Source organism: Epinephelus fuscoguttatus, linkage group LG24, assembly GCF_011397635.1.
Source record: "Epinephelus fuscoguttatus linkage group LG24, E.fuscoguttatus.final_Chr_v1".
Taxonomy (NCBI): Eukaryota; Metazoa; Chordata; class Actinopteri; order Perciformes; family Serranidae; genus Epinephelus; species Epinephelus fuscoguttatus.
In genome coordinates, this window is record NC_064775.1 from 7,899,380 (window position 1) to 7,912,914 (window position 13,535).

Here is a 13,535-nt window from a genome sequence, read left to right on the forward strand (position 1 = left end):
GAGGGAAGAGAGTGTTTTTGGCTGGAGCTCTCCACTGGAGTGTGTTTGTGTCATTGTGGCCTCGCCGTGTCACTGTGGCTTTCTCGCTAAATGATACATCAGCTGTTATTGCAGTGCTGGGAGATCATTATCCCGTCGGAGTGTGTGGGAGCGCTGTGCAGATGTGCGAGTGGCTTTGTGTGTGGTCGGTAGGTGCTGTGGTGTGATGCATGTCTTCAATAACAGCCCATTAGCTCTCTGCGTGTGCGTCTCCTTTGTATACGGGCTGGTATCTCGGCGCGCTCGTGTGTGTTTGTGCATGTTCCCACATGTGTGTGGAAACAGGACGTGTGTCCTTGTGTGGAGACGTGTTAGAAATGGCCGCTGATGGGCCGTGAATCAGAGCCCGGCGTGCTGTTATTTCACGTTGCTCCCAACGGGACGGGCCGAGCACCAGCCGGGCTGCTGTCTGTTAGCCCTCACCCCGAGGTTCACTGACCTCAAGCGTATTTTTCTTCTTTCCCTCCTTTGTTTCCACCGTCTCACACTGTGACTTCTTCCTCCTAGCTTTCTCCTCTCACTCACACTTGCCTCCCTCACATATTTCATCTTTGACTTCACCCTCCTGACACATCCACATATTTGCTCCCTTTTAAAAACTGCCAACATACCAAGATAGTTTAAAGCAGCGGCACCACAACTGATGCCAGCATCTAAAGACACATGCCAGGACATGTTGGATGGGAGGAAAAAAATCTCCCTCAGAAATATCTCCCTGTCCCACGCAAAATCTATTCACCGCCGCGCGAACGCTGACAAAACGCATAGAAATCCGCTGATCTCAAACGCTGCTCGCCCACCACAACAGCAGGCTATAACTAATCCATCTCCCACTACATGTTTTTAATGAGCCTCCATAACCGTTATCCGTATGGCGCAGTGCAGCGCCGGCCAAATCGAGGTGTTTCCGTGACTTTGTGCTGTCAGCAAAACGTGACGAGGGACGTGTGTGTGTACATTTGTGTGTGTTACTGTCGCTGAGCATCTGCGTTGTCGGCGTGCCATCCTGGTTGTCAATTTTCCATCTGGTGGATGTGTGTGTGTGTGTGTGTGTGTGTGTGTGTGTGTGTGTGTTTATTGTCTAAACAGAGGACTGGCCTATTTACCTGTTTCATCCTGTCTGAAAAACGCACCAGGATTATTGGAAACAGAAGCTGATGGGAGTGGCAGCAGTGTGTGTGTGTGTGTGTGTGTGTGTGTGTGTGTGTGTGTGTGGTAGAAGCTGCCAGGCCCCCTTTCAGAAACCCCCACAGGGGCCACATTAGGGCCCTCCGGGGGCCAAATTAGAGGCAACTAACCAAGTTAGAGATCGGCAGCAGAGGGGGCCTGACTGGCAGGGATGGACTGATTTCACTCTAGCCTGGTGAACTAACGCACACATGCACACACACACACACACACACACACACACCTCCTCTCTTTGTTTTGCCGCTGATCAGCAAAAGATAAAAGCCAGTTCCTGACAATAGCAGCCTCTCTGTCGGGGAGTCTGCAGGGAGATCCTGACAGAGAGGAAGAGCCGTAATGTATTCCTGTAGGTCAGCCTGGATTAGTTTGTCTGTATCAAGAGGAAGTGATTTAGACTAAATTAGTCTTTAGAAAAGGACTTTCTTTTAATGAAATCTTATTATGGTTTTTTATCCATATGTTCTTACTGGAAAAGGCCCCGCAGATTAAAAGCAGAATCAGAAATACTTCATCGAGTCCCCACAGGGAAATTAAATACAGCTATGGATGGATTTTAGACCCTTTTTATACGTCTAAAATTATTTCAATCCAATTGAAACTTATTGTTTTAAAGAATAAGACTCTTAATATTTTTCTTGAGCTATCCATCCATCAATCTAGCTAGCTACACAGCTGATACAAATACACGAGTTTCACAGAGGGTCACACAGCAGTCTTGATTTTAAGCAGTGTAAGAAAAGTTTTTTAGAATAACCACACTGTGCCTATGTTTCAGCATTTTATATATTTATGTAAAGAAGACTAAATAGAATTGATATTCTCAAGGCTCATACATATGCTGCGTCTTTAACTGCCTGGAAAACGTGAGGTCGGCTTGTTTTAAATCTCACAGGACACGGTGAACACCTAAACACAAGCTATATTTTAAAAAGCCTTTATTCTCTGCTCGGCAGCCTTGTCTGAAAAAATAAATAAAAATAAATAAATACATTTAAAAAACCATAAAAAGTTCCTACAAATATCAGGGAAACTCATCTCTAATGCAATATTCGTGGGAAATAATTGGCTCAAAATTCATCATAATCGCTCATTTTGTGTACTTCCTGCAGTTCAGTATTTGGGTGAACTGTACAGTTTATCAGTTGTTCTGCACTCTTATTGTTATCCATTATATAATATAAAGTATCCATAAAATATGTCACTCATGGGTCATCAGTTTACTTAGTTATAGAAAGGCGTACCTCAAGGAGCAGGGTTGGGAACACTGTTTTAATGGGTTTTGATGACGAGAAAGAAAATACACCAGATTTATCCTGAAAATTACAGTGGAGACCAGAAGTTTTAAAAACAGCATACAGTTACAGTAGACTGAATTTATATTTTCACCAAATGACATCATATACTGTGACATCAGAGCTTCGGACCAAGTCATTGTGTTGCAAGTCACAAGTCAAGTCCCATGTTCTAAACTTTGAGTTTTAAGCACATTTCAAGTACAAAACCATGGAGGCCCTTTAAAGTTTCTACTTATTTGTTGAAACAAGTTTGTCAATAAGTTACTTGCTTGTTAAGCTAACATTAGCTTAGCATTAGCTTGCTAACTATGTTAGCGTTAGCCTTCATCTTGCTCTTTGGGCTGCTCCAAATGTGGAACAAAGTTGGAAGTTGTTGCGTTTCCATCTGTATTTTTGACCCAAACATTTTGCATACAAGTTTTTCTTGTTTTTTATTACCTCTGCATCATTTGTGTACACAAAGAAATTGTCTGGTATAATTTTTCCAACTGGCACTCTGTAACGTAACGTTAGTTGTTCTGGTTCTGTCCTGCAGCTTGACTGAATGCTCTTTAATTAAGGGTGTTTTCACTCATAGTCCTCTTTAAACAAACTAAACTCAGTCCTCTTAGGGTGTTCTCTCACTTGGTCCTTTTCAGCCCTCTAAGTGGACTCGGACTAAGCATTATTTGCCCAGATGTGAACACTCCAAGAGAACTCAGACCCCTCTGAAGCGAACCGAACTCTGAACAGAGTCCCTTTTCTGTTGGTCCACTTTTTGGTGCACTTTAAGAGGACTGAGTTCGGTTCATTTAAAAAGGACTAAATGTGAAAACACCCTTAAAGTGCACCAACAGAAAGAAGACTCAGTTCTTCTTGCGTTCACATTGTCAGTTCATTTGAAAGAGGACTCAGTTCTCTTTCTGGTCCACTTCAGCTCTGATGGGCCCTCAATCCTCTTTCTGTTCACACTATAGCCTATATTATATTGACACAGTTTTGTTTTTACTTTGACGTGGCACTGCAGTGCGGTTATGAAGCCTCTCACTTTTAGATGAACTTAAAAATGAGGGAAACCTTAGTGTTTCTGTGCTGTAGACTGTTGCCATTGGATATACCAAACCACTCCTCATCCTGCATCCTTGCAAGCGTCACAGGCTGACATGGTTTCGTCTGTTTCTTAAGCATCCCAGTGCCACAGCATGTGATGTAGAGGGCTGAATACAGTGGCAAAGGGGTCTAATGTCTCTTGGAGTGTTCACATATGCACAAAAAATGCTGAGTCACCACTCTGAGTCCATTTAGAGGGCTGAAAAGGACTGAGTGTGAAAATACCCTGAGTGGCTGGGAATGAAAAGCTTTAAAGTGAGTTGATTAAGGAAATGAAAGGAAGTGAATTGATTCATGGCACACTTTGAAAATTACAGACTTTCTCAAGTGAAAACACAAGTCATTTTTTTTAATTTTGTCATGTCACTACTGAAGTCATCAAATTTGTTACTATATTTATTTTAAAAAACTCTCCCACCTGCAGAGTTCAAGAGTTCAGACAGAGCCTGAAATGTGTTTCACCAGGCCAAGATTCAAACAGGTATGCCAACGTGTGATTGACATGCCTGCTGGCCCAGATTCAAGACCCGCCCCGCTGCTTCCTGTCACAAGTCAGCAACACACACACGCATCTGGTGGTGGTGGTGACATTTATGAAGTCTCGCAGAGGATGATCATAAATCTCTTGTTTTATGATTGACTGCTGAGCTCTGCAGACTGCTGACCGTACAGCCTTGACATTCAAACCCGGGGTTCCAACTCCCTGAGAGCGTTGATTGATGTGTCTCGCGGGGGCAGTGAACGCCACTCGCTGTTAGGGTCAGGCTTGTTTCTGTTTATAAAAGTCTTTGCTCATTACAGTCGTGGCAAGTGGGGATTTAGGAGGAGGTGTTTGCCTTTGAAACATTTGAAGAATGTGCAATATCTTGTAGACAATTATTTAAATTAAAGTGTTTCTTTATAAATTGAGTCTCTGACATGAGGACGGGGTTGGAGCTGTCAGTGTTTGGGACACACAGCCAAGCAGCTATCATCTAATCTGCAGTTCTGTTTAGTGAGGAGGAAGAGAGGACGAGATTGAGCCCTCCAGGCTGGAATCCAATCAAGTCATTAGGAGTAGGTGGAGCCCGAGCCAAGTTCCCACAACTGAGTTTTGGTCAGAAGACAAAGACAGCAGTGCTCTCTGAAAAAGGCACCAAAAACCCAGGTTTTTGTGTGATAAGTTGTGATGGGGTTCAGAGACTTGGCTGTGTTCGGGTTTGTGCTTCTCCTCTCAGGTGGAAATCTCTGTGCTGCAACACAAAACTGGTCAAACCTCAGCACCAATGAGAGTCTGAGCCAAATCCCTCAAGAGAAAGTGACAGAGGGCTCACAGCTGCCAGGGTCACCGCAGACAGCAGATCATCAGTCAAACCGCACAGCGCACAGCGATCAGGCCCGTTCTCCCGTCACCTACCGCCTCAAGAGCAACCAGCTCAGGAACCCGGCTGTCAGGAAGCAAAAACCACCTCTTGTGCACGCTTCTCAAAACCTGTGGACGACGGAGGCCGGAGAGCTGACCTCAAAGCAGCTGGAGCCAGAGGTAACTGTGCAAGCTCGAGAGTTGATAAAATTGGCGGCTCCAGGCCCAGATCTGAACCCACCTGTCAAACCGGAATCAAAGGTACGACTTCTACGCTGGCTTTTTGATCTTGCGCACCATTTAAGGTTCAGTGTAATTAAATCTGAAAGATATTCCAGGTGCTGATGCTGGTGTTTGAGCAGCGGGTGCCTGTGCCAGCAGACAGCGTGGCAGCACGCTGTGGCGAAGGAGGGGTCACCGTAGAGGTCAAACAGAACTTCCTAGGTAATGGCTTCTGGTTAGTTGCTGAATTGTCTGAGCGGGGTTTTGTCCACAGAAGCACAGGTCCATTTAACATGCCTCCTGCTCCGGTGTCTGTAAAAGAAAGGGTTCAGGTTAGAGGCCCAAATTGGAAAATTGAATGGAACGGTGAAGATGGGACACTCAGTGCTGATTACTGCAAAATGGCACAGACTACGGACTGGGCGATCAATATTATGCTTCCTTTTATTTCTTCACTCTGAGAAGAAGCATTCTGCATGCCCGATCGGTGCTCAGAAGCTGACTTTCAGTGATGCATTAAGAAACCTTTTTATTTGTCCTGTGGCTGAACCTCCACTTGCTGTGAGTGTTATTGACTGGACCAGGAGGAGAAATGGCCTCAGGTAATGGTCCTAATCTGAGCTGCACCTTTTTCCTCTTTGTTCCTAGGAAACGGACAGTTGATCCGTCCAAGTGATCTGACCTTAGGAGGCTGCGCCGCACTTGACGCCGCTCGCCACATCCTGCGGTTCCAGACGCAGTTGCAGGGCTGTGGCAGCACAATGACGGTGCGTGGCTCTCTGCCTCCTTTACTGTCCATCTCCTCTGTGTGTGTTCTTAAAGTCACTGCTTCTGCTGTTTTTTTCTCAGATGACTGAAGACGCCCTCATCTACACCTTTACTCTCATGTACTCTCCAACACCCATTGGCAGCACCGTCATTTTGAAGACCAACCCTGCTGAGGTGGTAATTGAATGCCACTATCGAAGGTAGTTTTTTTTCATTACTTGGCATCCCCACCTCCAGTTGTAGCTGTCTGAGGGTCTGGAAGCCTTTAAACATGGCATCTAGCTTCCTCAGAAAAAAAAGGCCTCAAGAGGTATCAAAAAGTAATTCTATTAACTCATGTTTCATAAGTTTTATCTGCAAAAAATAAATTAGTACACCATAAAGCACTGAAATCAACAGGCCTATATTTGGGACAGGCCTTTAATTTCTTTCACATAGTAATTTTTATGAACAACCTTTCTGATTCTTTTGATCTGAGGACCCTTACAGACTGAAGCAATATGAATAACTTACAGGGTAATAGAAGAATGGACACATAATTTGAGGAAGCCGGGGATCTTCTAAGAAAACAATGAACTGCTTGGCAACCAGACCAGGCGTGCCATTGAGACAGGCTTTTAATTTGTCATAATGTGTAGCCACGCCCAGCTGGTAAAAGGGACTAGACTTTTAACTGAAGTTTTACTGTAATACATAATTGTAGGCCTCATCATGCCTGTTGGTATTTCTTCATACGTTGGCCAGTAAACAGGATTTGCATTGAATTCTATGTTGTATGAAATGTTCTTTAAAGGCACAGTTCATTTTTTTCTGTTGCCTGTCGAGTCCCCGCCTCGGCTGAGCTGGGATGTTAGCTAGCTCAGTGGTGCTAGGTGAGCTAGCAGTGGATCAGAGGCGGACAGAGTACTATATAAATCTATATTGAAGTGAAAGCACAGTTGCTCCTATAGAAAATGACTCAGGTAAAAGGAAAAATTACCATTTGAAACACCTATGCAAGGAAAAGTTGAGTACATGGGCCCGTATTCACAAAGATTATCAGAGTCCTCTCAGGGAGCTCCTAACTTTAATCTTAGTGAGGAGGTGTGGTTGACTTAGACTGTATTAAGAAATGTGTAATCGTGGAAATAATTTTAAGTCATGATGATGAAACTCAGCAAAATTAAATTAACTGCTACACAGCTTCAAAATGTTTGAACGTACCTCATTCACATGCCGAATATTATATTGATTTGCTTATTGTTATGTTTACTCACCATGCTGGTAATTTTACTACTTAATCTATTTGATATTAATGGTGGACGCAGACTCAGCTGTCAGCAGTTACTGTGATTACTGGCCTCCTTGTAAAAAGCGTTTGGATCTGTTTAAGACACTTTTAGGCTTCTTAAAAGTCCTCCTCCCTCCTCTTAACAGTTTTTCACCTTAGGAGCTCTCTTAAGGCCTAAGATGCTTTGTGAATAATTTTTCTTACCAAGGGAAAATTCTAAGAAAAATCTTAGAATTCGAGGAATTCTAAGATTTTTCTTAGAATGACGTCACTAAGAGCTACTTTTAGTCTTAGGATTCTTTGTGAATACAGGCCCAGGTTCATAAATTACTCAAAGTTAAAGTTACTTTTATTTTTTTCTCTGCAAAATAATGGAGGAAAAAAACACTTTTAATAAGTAATTTATGAACCAGGTACTCAGCTTTTCCTTGCGTAGGTAGCAGGCTGGTTAATCAAACAAATAATTGCTTATACCTCAGTTATATAGTTTACAGGAAGTTACAGTATGTAATATTTCACAATAAATTACAATATTATCAACTCACAAGCTTTTACTGTGATATTAAACTGAAATATTCAGAATTTTATTGTGAAATTTATGCAGGAAAATATAGTAATTTTACAGGAGTATACTGCTACAGTATCTCACATAAGTGAGTACACCCCTCCCATTTTTGCAAATATTTCATTATATCTTGTCATGGGACGACACTATAGAAATGACACTTTGATATAACTTAAAGTAGTCAGTGTACAGCTTGTATTCCTGGAGGATTCCAGGATTCCTGAAGCAACCTGTGAGCTCTGGTGAATTCCATGCCCAAAGGGTTAAGGCAGTGCTAGATAATAATGGTTGGCACACAAAATACTGACACTTTAGGCACAATTTGGACATGTTCACTGTGGGGTGTACTCACTTATGTTGCCAGCTGTTTAGATGTTGATGGCTGTGTTTTGAGTCATTTTCAGAGGAAGGTAAATCTATGCTACTATACAAGCTGTACACTGACTGCTTTAAGTTATATCAAAGTGTCATTTCTATAGTGTTGTCCCATGACAAGATATAATGAAACATTTGCAAAAACAGGAGGGGTGTACTCACTTATGTGAGATACTGTAAATCACAGTAATATGGAGGCATAACTACAGTAAAATTACAGTATACAGCTCTCACAAGAATTTACTGTAAACATGAACTTACTGTGAAAGTGATGCAACAAGTAGCCAGACTTTTACTGTAAATCTCTCTACTCCTCTCTTCCTTAGCATAACACTGAATATTGACATCACACACGAGAAATTAATGTAGCTAATGTTAACATGCGAAGTACAGTTCACCTACAGCATGTCCAACTTATTTCAAAATCACTGCAGAGGTTAGAGGAGGAGTTTTTCAAGTGGAGGTCTCTGCATGCAACAGCCAATATCTCCAACACTCAGCACTCACACCAAAACTATCCAGACTGATAAACAGCACTACAGGTGAGAGGAAGAATATGTATTTTTGATTTTGGGGTGAACTGTCCCTTTTTAAAGGTTTGAATTTTCACCCACCTGTGTTACGCTCTCCTCCCTCTACTCCTGTCTGTCTTGTGAGTGAGGCGCACATTCTTCCTCCTCAGTGAGTGAGCCTCTCTAGAGAAATGCCTGTCCTTCCTGTGATTGTCCTCACAGGAGGCATTATGTGAGCAGCAGCGCTGTGAGGCCTACCTGGGAGCTGTTTGCCTCCAACATCTTTGCAGAGCAGCAGCTGCACTTCTCCCTGCGTCTCATGACAGGTGGGGGAACACACGACAGAACCCGACAAACTTAGAGCTGACGTTCTGCAAGTGAAAACTTTGATTTGCGCCAGGCGGTTTGGCTAATTTCCCCAGCGACGGGTGTAATTGCAATCACTCAAGGCCTTGCAGACTGTTAAAGATGCTAAGCAGCGACTTGATGAACACGAGTGGAACTTTTGATGCATGGTGATGAGCTGAAATTACATGCCTCGTAGGCTGCAGCTGACCTGCCGGGGTCACTCGCACAATAAAGTGATCAATAAACAGCTGATTATGCTTTCTAATTAATTCCCACACTGCTGAACGCGACTGCACCAAATTGGCTTTAAAAGTGGGGCCGAGCGTCTCCTGTGATTTACTCACTGTAGCATTTGCATGGTATGGAGTCAGAGAAGTTTTAAACTAGTTTCTGCAGGCACAGGCTCATCTGTGTTTCCTCCAGGTTAATGATGCGACATCTGTAATTCATTTATTGCGTCTTTAAAGTACTTTTCTCTTATTGTTACAGTACCTGTATCCTATTGACTACTGCTGCGCTGACCCACTCTCCCCACGGGCACCATTTGACTTTGATCTAATCGGATTGATGGCCCCAGCATTACTTTTCCACTTATATTTCTCCTTGTCTGTATTTGATTAGAGGACTGGCAGTCGCGGAGAACCTCCAGTGTTTACTTCCTGAGTGACGTGATGCACATAGAAGCAGCAGTCCTCCAGGGTCACCATGTTCCACTGAGGGTGTATGTGGACAGCTGCGTGGCCACTGAGAACCCGGACCCTGATTCTCAACCCAGATACCCCTTCATCAACAACCATGGGTGAGGAGCTGGGTGACATACTGTACCTGTAAAGAGCATTGATGGTCGCTGTGTGTTCATGAATATGAATCCGTGCCTGCATGTTCCCATATAAGGTGTTTAAGTGACGCTAAGCTGACAGGAGCCAAGTCTTACTTCATGCAGAGGAGCCGCGAGGATAAACTTCACTTCCAGCTGAAAGCCTTCAGGTTCCACCACGATCACAGGAATTCAGTAAGCACAAGATGTGTTTATACAAGTCAGAACTACTGATCTTGAATCACATGGCCGAACGTTTGACTTTTCCCGTCACTTTTTCCTCCCGTATATTTCGTATTCCTCACACTAACTTTAACGTTTTTTTCAGCTGCTCCGTTCGCCTCTGACGTGCTAAGTTGGCACGTAATGTACACATCAGTAAGTGTTGTTTGAAGGCCGTAATAGCCTCGGTGCAAATACTTTCCAACTGAGGAAATAAAAGCCTCTCAGGTAACATCAGACTGAGCCAGCATCCACTCACACAACTGATTTCTGCATCCGCACAATCAGAGTTTGGATGAATCTTCACTCTAAAGTGACTTTGATCATTTTGCCAAATAGGAAATTCTACTCCCAAATGTGACAGACGAAAAACAACCCTCTGTGTACATATAATGGTTACATAAGTATACATCAGACCTAAAGAGCAGGGGAAAAGGAATGTCACACACTATTTTCAGCTGCAGTTGCAAAAGTTATACTTATTTCTGCACTGGGAAAGATTAAATTAAAGGGTTCCTACGCAGTATGGAGATGCATTTGTAGATCTGGATAAGTATGGAAGGAATATTTGTTACTAAAAGTGCCTTGTCACTGCGCTAAATTTGGACATTTGCAACTAAATGACTAGCAATATCTTTAAAGTGCGTAATTGCATCACCAAATATTAAGCTTGTCTGATAATTGTTTCTACACAGAATAAACAAGGCCACACAGACGCCACGAAAATAAAATTATTTAAATTTTTTCAACTAATGTTTCAGTTTTTATTCGTAAAGGAGACTTAAAAAAATATGGGGGAATATGATATAAGTTATTCAATGTCCTAAAGGAGCAGTGTGTAAGATTAAGGGGGATCTAGTGGCATCTAGTGGTGAGGACTGCAAACTGCACCCAGCTGAAACTCCTTGGAAAAGGTGGAAGCTGAATGACTGACTACTTTTAGGTAACTTAAAATATTGCCGCACCATATGATTTTCCTCAGGCAGCTGCTTCACTACATTCCCCAAACTATGGGGTGCTGTTTGTAAGGTTGCTCACACTGAAATTAACAGCAACATTTTGCCACATTGAGCTTCAAACAATGTTTTAAAAAAAGTGGTATGAATTTTTTTTTTAAAGTCCCTTTTACCACATTTACAGCAATATTTGAAATATGTTACATGTAAGGTCACAGTTAAATCTAAATATTAAATGTTAAACCTAAATGTTAAATCTAAATCTAAATGTTAAATCTAAATGTTGAATCTAAATCTAAACGTTAAATCTAAATCTAAATGTTAAATCTACATCTAAATATTAAATCTAAATGTTAAATCTACATCTAAACGTTAAATTTAAATGTTGAATCTAAATCTAAACATTAAATCTAAATGTTGAATCTAAATCTAAAGGTTAAATCTAAATCTAAACATTAAATCTAAATGTTGAATCTAAATCTAAAGGTTAAATCTAAATCTAAATGTTAAATCTACATCTAAATATTAAATCTAAATGTTAAATCTACATCTAAACGTTAAATTTAAATGTTGAATCTAAATCTAAACATTAAATCTAAATGTTAATCTACATCTAAAAGTTAAATATAAATGTTGAATCTAAATCTAAACGTTAAATATAAATCTAAATGTTAAATCTAAATCTAAACGTTAAATCTAAATGTTGACTCTAAATGTTAAATCTAAATGTTAAATCTAAATCTAAATGTTAAATGTCAAATCTAAATCTAAATGTTAAATCTACATCTAAACGTTAAGTCTAAATCTAAATGTTAAATTTAAATGTTAAGTCTAAATGTTACATTTAAATCTAAATGTTAAATCAACATCTAAATGTTAAATTTACATCTAAATCTAAATGTTAAGTCTAAATGTTAAATGTTAAGTCTAAATGTTAAATCTAAATCTAAATGTCAAATTTACAGCTAAATCTAAATGTTAAATCTAAATTGAAATGTTAGAACCAAAATGAAGGTGTGAAATTTTTTAGCATTCCCCGCTCAGTCTAACCCCCGGACTATCCTGGTGTGAATGCGCCTTTAGTCAGAATGTAACATCCATGTTAACAGTTAGATTTTAAAACCATTACGGACTCTAAATGTAATTAGTAAAAATGCAGTCTGTGCAATATTTTAAATAGCAGTCATCCATGTTTAACACGGTACATGCTGTGTCCTTTAATGCCCTCATAGATCTACATCACATGTCACCTGAGAGCAACAAGAGTCTCCGCTCCCATCGACTCCCAACACAAAGCATGTTCATACTTGACTGAAGCCGACAGGTGACTGTTTGTTTCTTTCATTTTATTTACTTCTTGTTTCTGTTGCCGTGACTATACTCTTTATTCAGCCTCTGTAAGTGACTTTTGTTGGCTTTGCACAGATGGGTGGCATCAGGTGGAGACAATAAGGTGTGTGACTGCTGTGAGACCAGCTGCAGCGAGCACAGACAGAGAAGAAGCCTGGGAGCAGATGCTGGTACAGTTTACACAAGCAACACTACATTACACGCGGGGATGAATCCTGAACATTTGATGCTGACCCAGGGGAGACATTTGCTGCTACTTTTTGGTGCAAATTATATCACAAAAGGTGTTTTAATGTCCATGTGAATGGTTCCAAAGTAGCAGGCCTGTCTTATTAGGAAGCCCAAAGGAGTAAAATACAATCAGCCACAGACGAGCACACGAGAGGTTGCACCCATATTTAGACAAGCTAACTTGCCTTCATTTGGCACACATGCTGTTCACGCATCTTTCGGAGGATTGATTCCGAGCTGATCCCTTTTTAATTGTCCAACCAATCAGTCATAGCGTGAACGGCTGAATCACCTGGCGAAATGCCCTCAATAATGTTGGACTTTCCAGATCTGCAGTGGGAGGGGACGGCGGCTCTGGGCCCCATCCTGCTGGAGGAGAGCATCCTGCTGCAGGAGCTGGCTGAGCTGTCCGAGCTTCAGTTGGAGCTAGACTCTCAGCTCCGAACACGTGAAGCGACTCGAGCAGGTGAGACGGACCCCGGCGTCGTCTTGCCGATATAACTCTCGCCTCTTAATCGCCATGGCTAAACGCTGGAACTAATGGAATGGATGATGCTTGTCTTGTGCTCTCCACAGATTCTTATTCATCAATAGCCCTGCTGTGTGGAGTGGGTGCGGCGGTGGCTGTGGTGCTGCTGGTTTTCACGGGTGCTTTCATTTACAGCAGAGGACAGAAACCCACCGGACACTTTGTTTGCACCTGATATGAGAGAATAAAACATTTAAAACCAAGCTTCGTTTTTTGTCTTTGTTGAAGAGAACTAAAATCAGCCAACTTGAAGTCAGTTTTTTCTTTTTAGAGATTGTTTTCAAAGCTAAAACGACTGTTTCTCTGCACAGTATACACTCCAGGTTAAGTGTTATGGGCTTGCCTGGGTTAAAAGGGGTTAAGCTGCAGCGTCCAGCCTTGCAGAAAATGACCAGGCCGTAAAATGTATGCTGTGTA

The 13,535-nt window shown here is 41.8% G+C and overlaps 1 protein-coding gene across 1 annotated transcript; it reads left to right on the forward strand.

Moving 5' to 3' along the window:
- Positions 1–4,703: 4,703 nt before the first annotated feature.
- LOC125884881 (zona pellucida sperm-binding protein 3-like) lies at positions 4,704–13,293 on the forward strand. The gene is made up of 11 exons (XM_049570141.1): positions 4,704–5,214; positions 5,292–5,397; positions 5,824–5,942; positions 6,025–6,143; positions 8,888–8,991; positions 9,635–9,812; positions 9,908–10,025; positions 12,241–12,332; positions 12,434–12,528; positions 12,918–13,055; positions 13,166–13,293. The coding sequence occupies exons 1-11, from the start codon at positions 4,780–4,782 to the stop codon at positions 13,291–13,293; spliced, it is 1,632 nt and encodes a 543-aa protein (XP_049426098.1). The 5' UTR covers positions 4,704–4,779.
- The last annotated feature ends 242 nt before the right edge of the window (positions 13,294–13,535 follow it).

Excerpts from the sequence above, each read along its gene's own strand:
- LOC125884881 (XM_049570141.1), top strand. The coding sequence starts at position 4,780 with ATGGGGTTCAGAGACTTGGCTGTGTTCGGGTTTGTGCTTCTCCTCTCA. Across the intron at positions 5,943-6,024 it reads GCTGTGGCAGCACAATGACG|ATGACTGAAGACGCCCTCAT; the intron begins GTGCGTGGCTCT and ends TTTTTTTCTCAG. Across the intron at positions 12,333-12,433 it reads TACTTGACTGAAGCCGACAG|ATGGGTGGCATCAGGTGGAG; the intron begins GTGACTGTTTGT and ends GGCTTTGCACAG.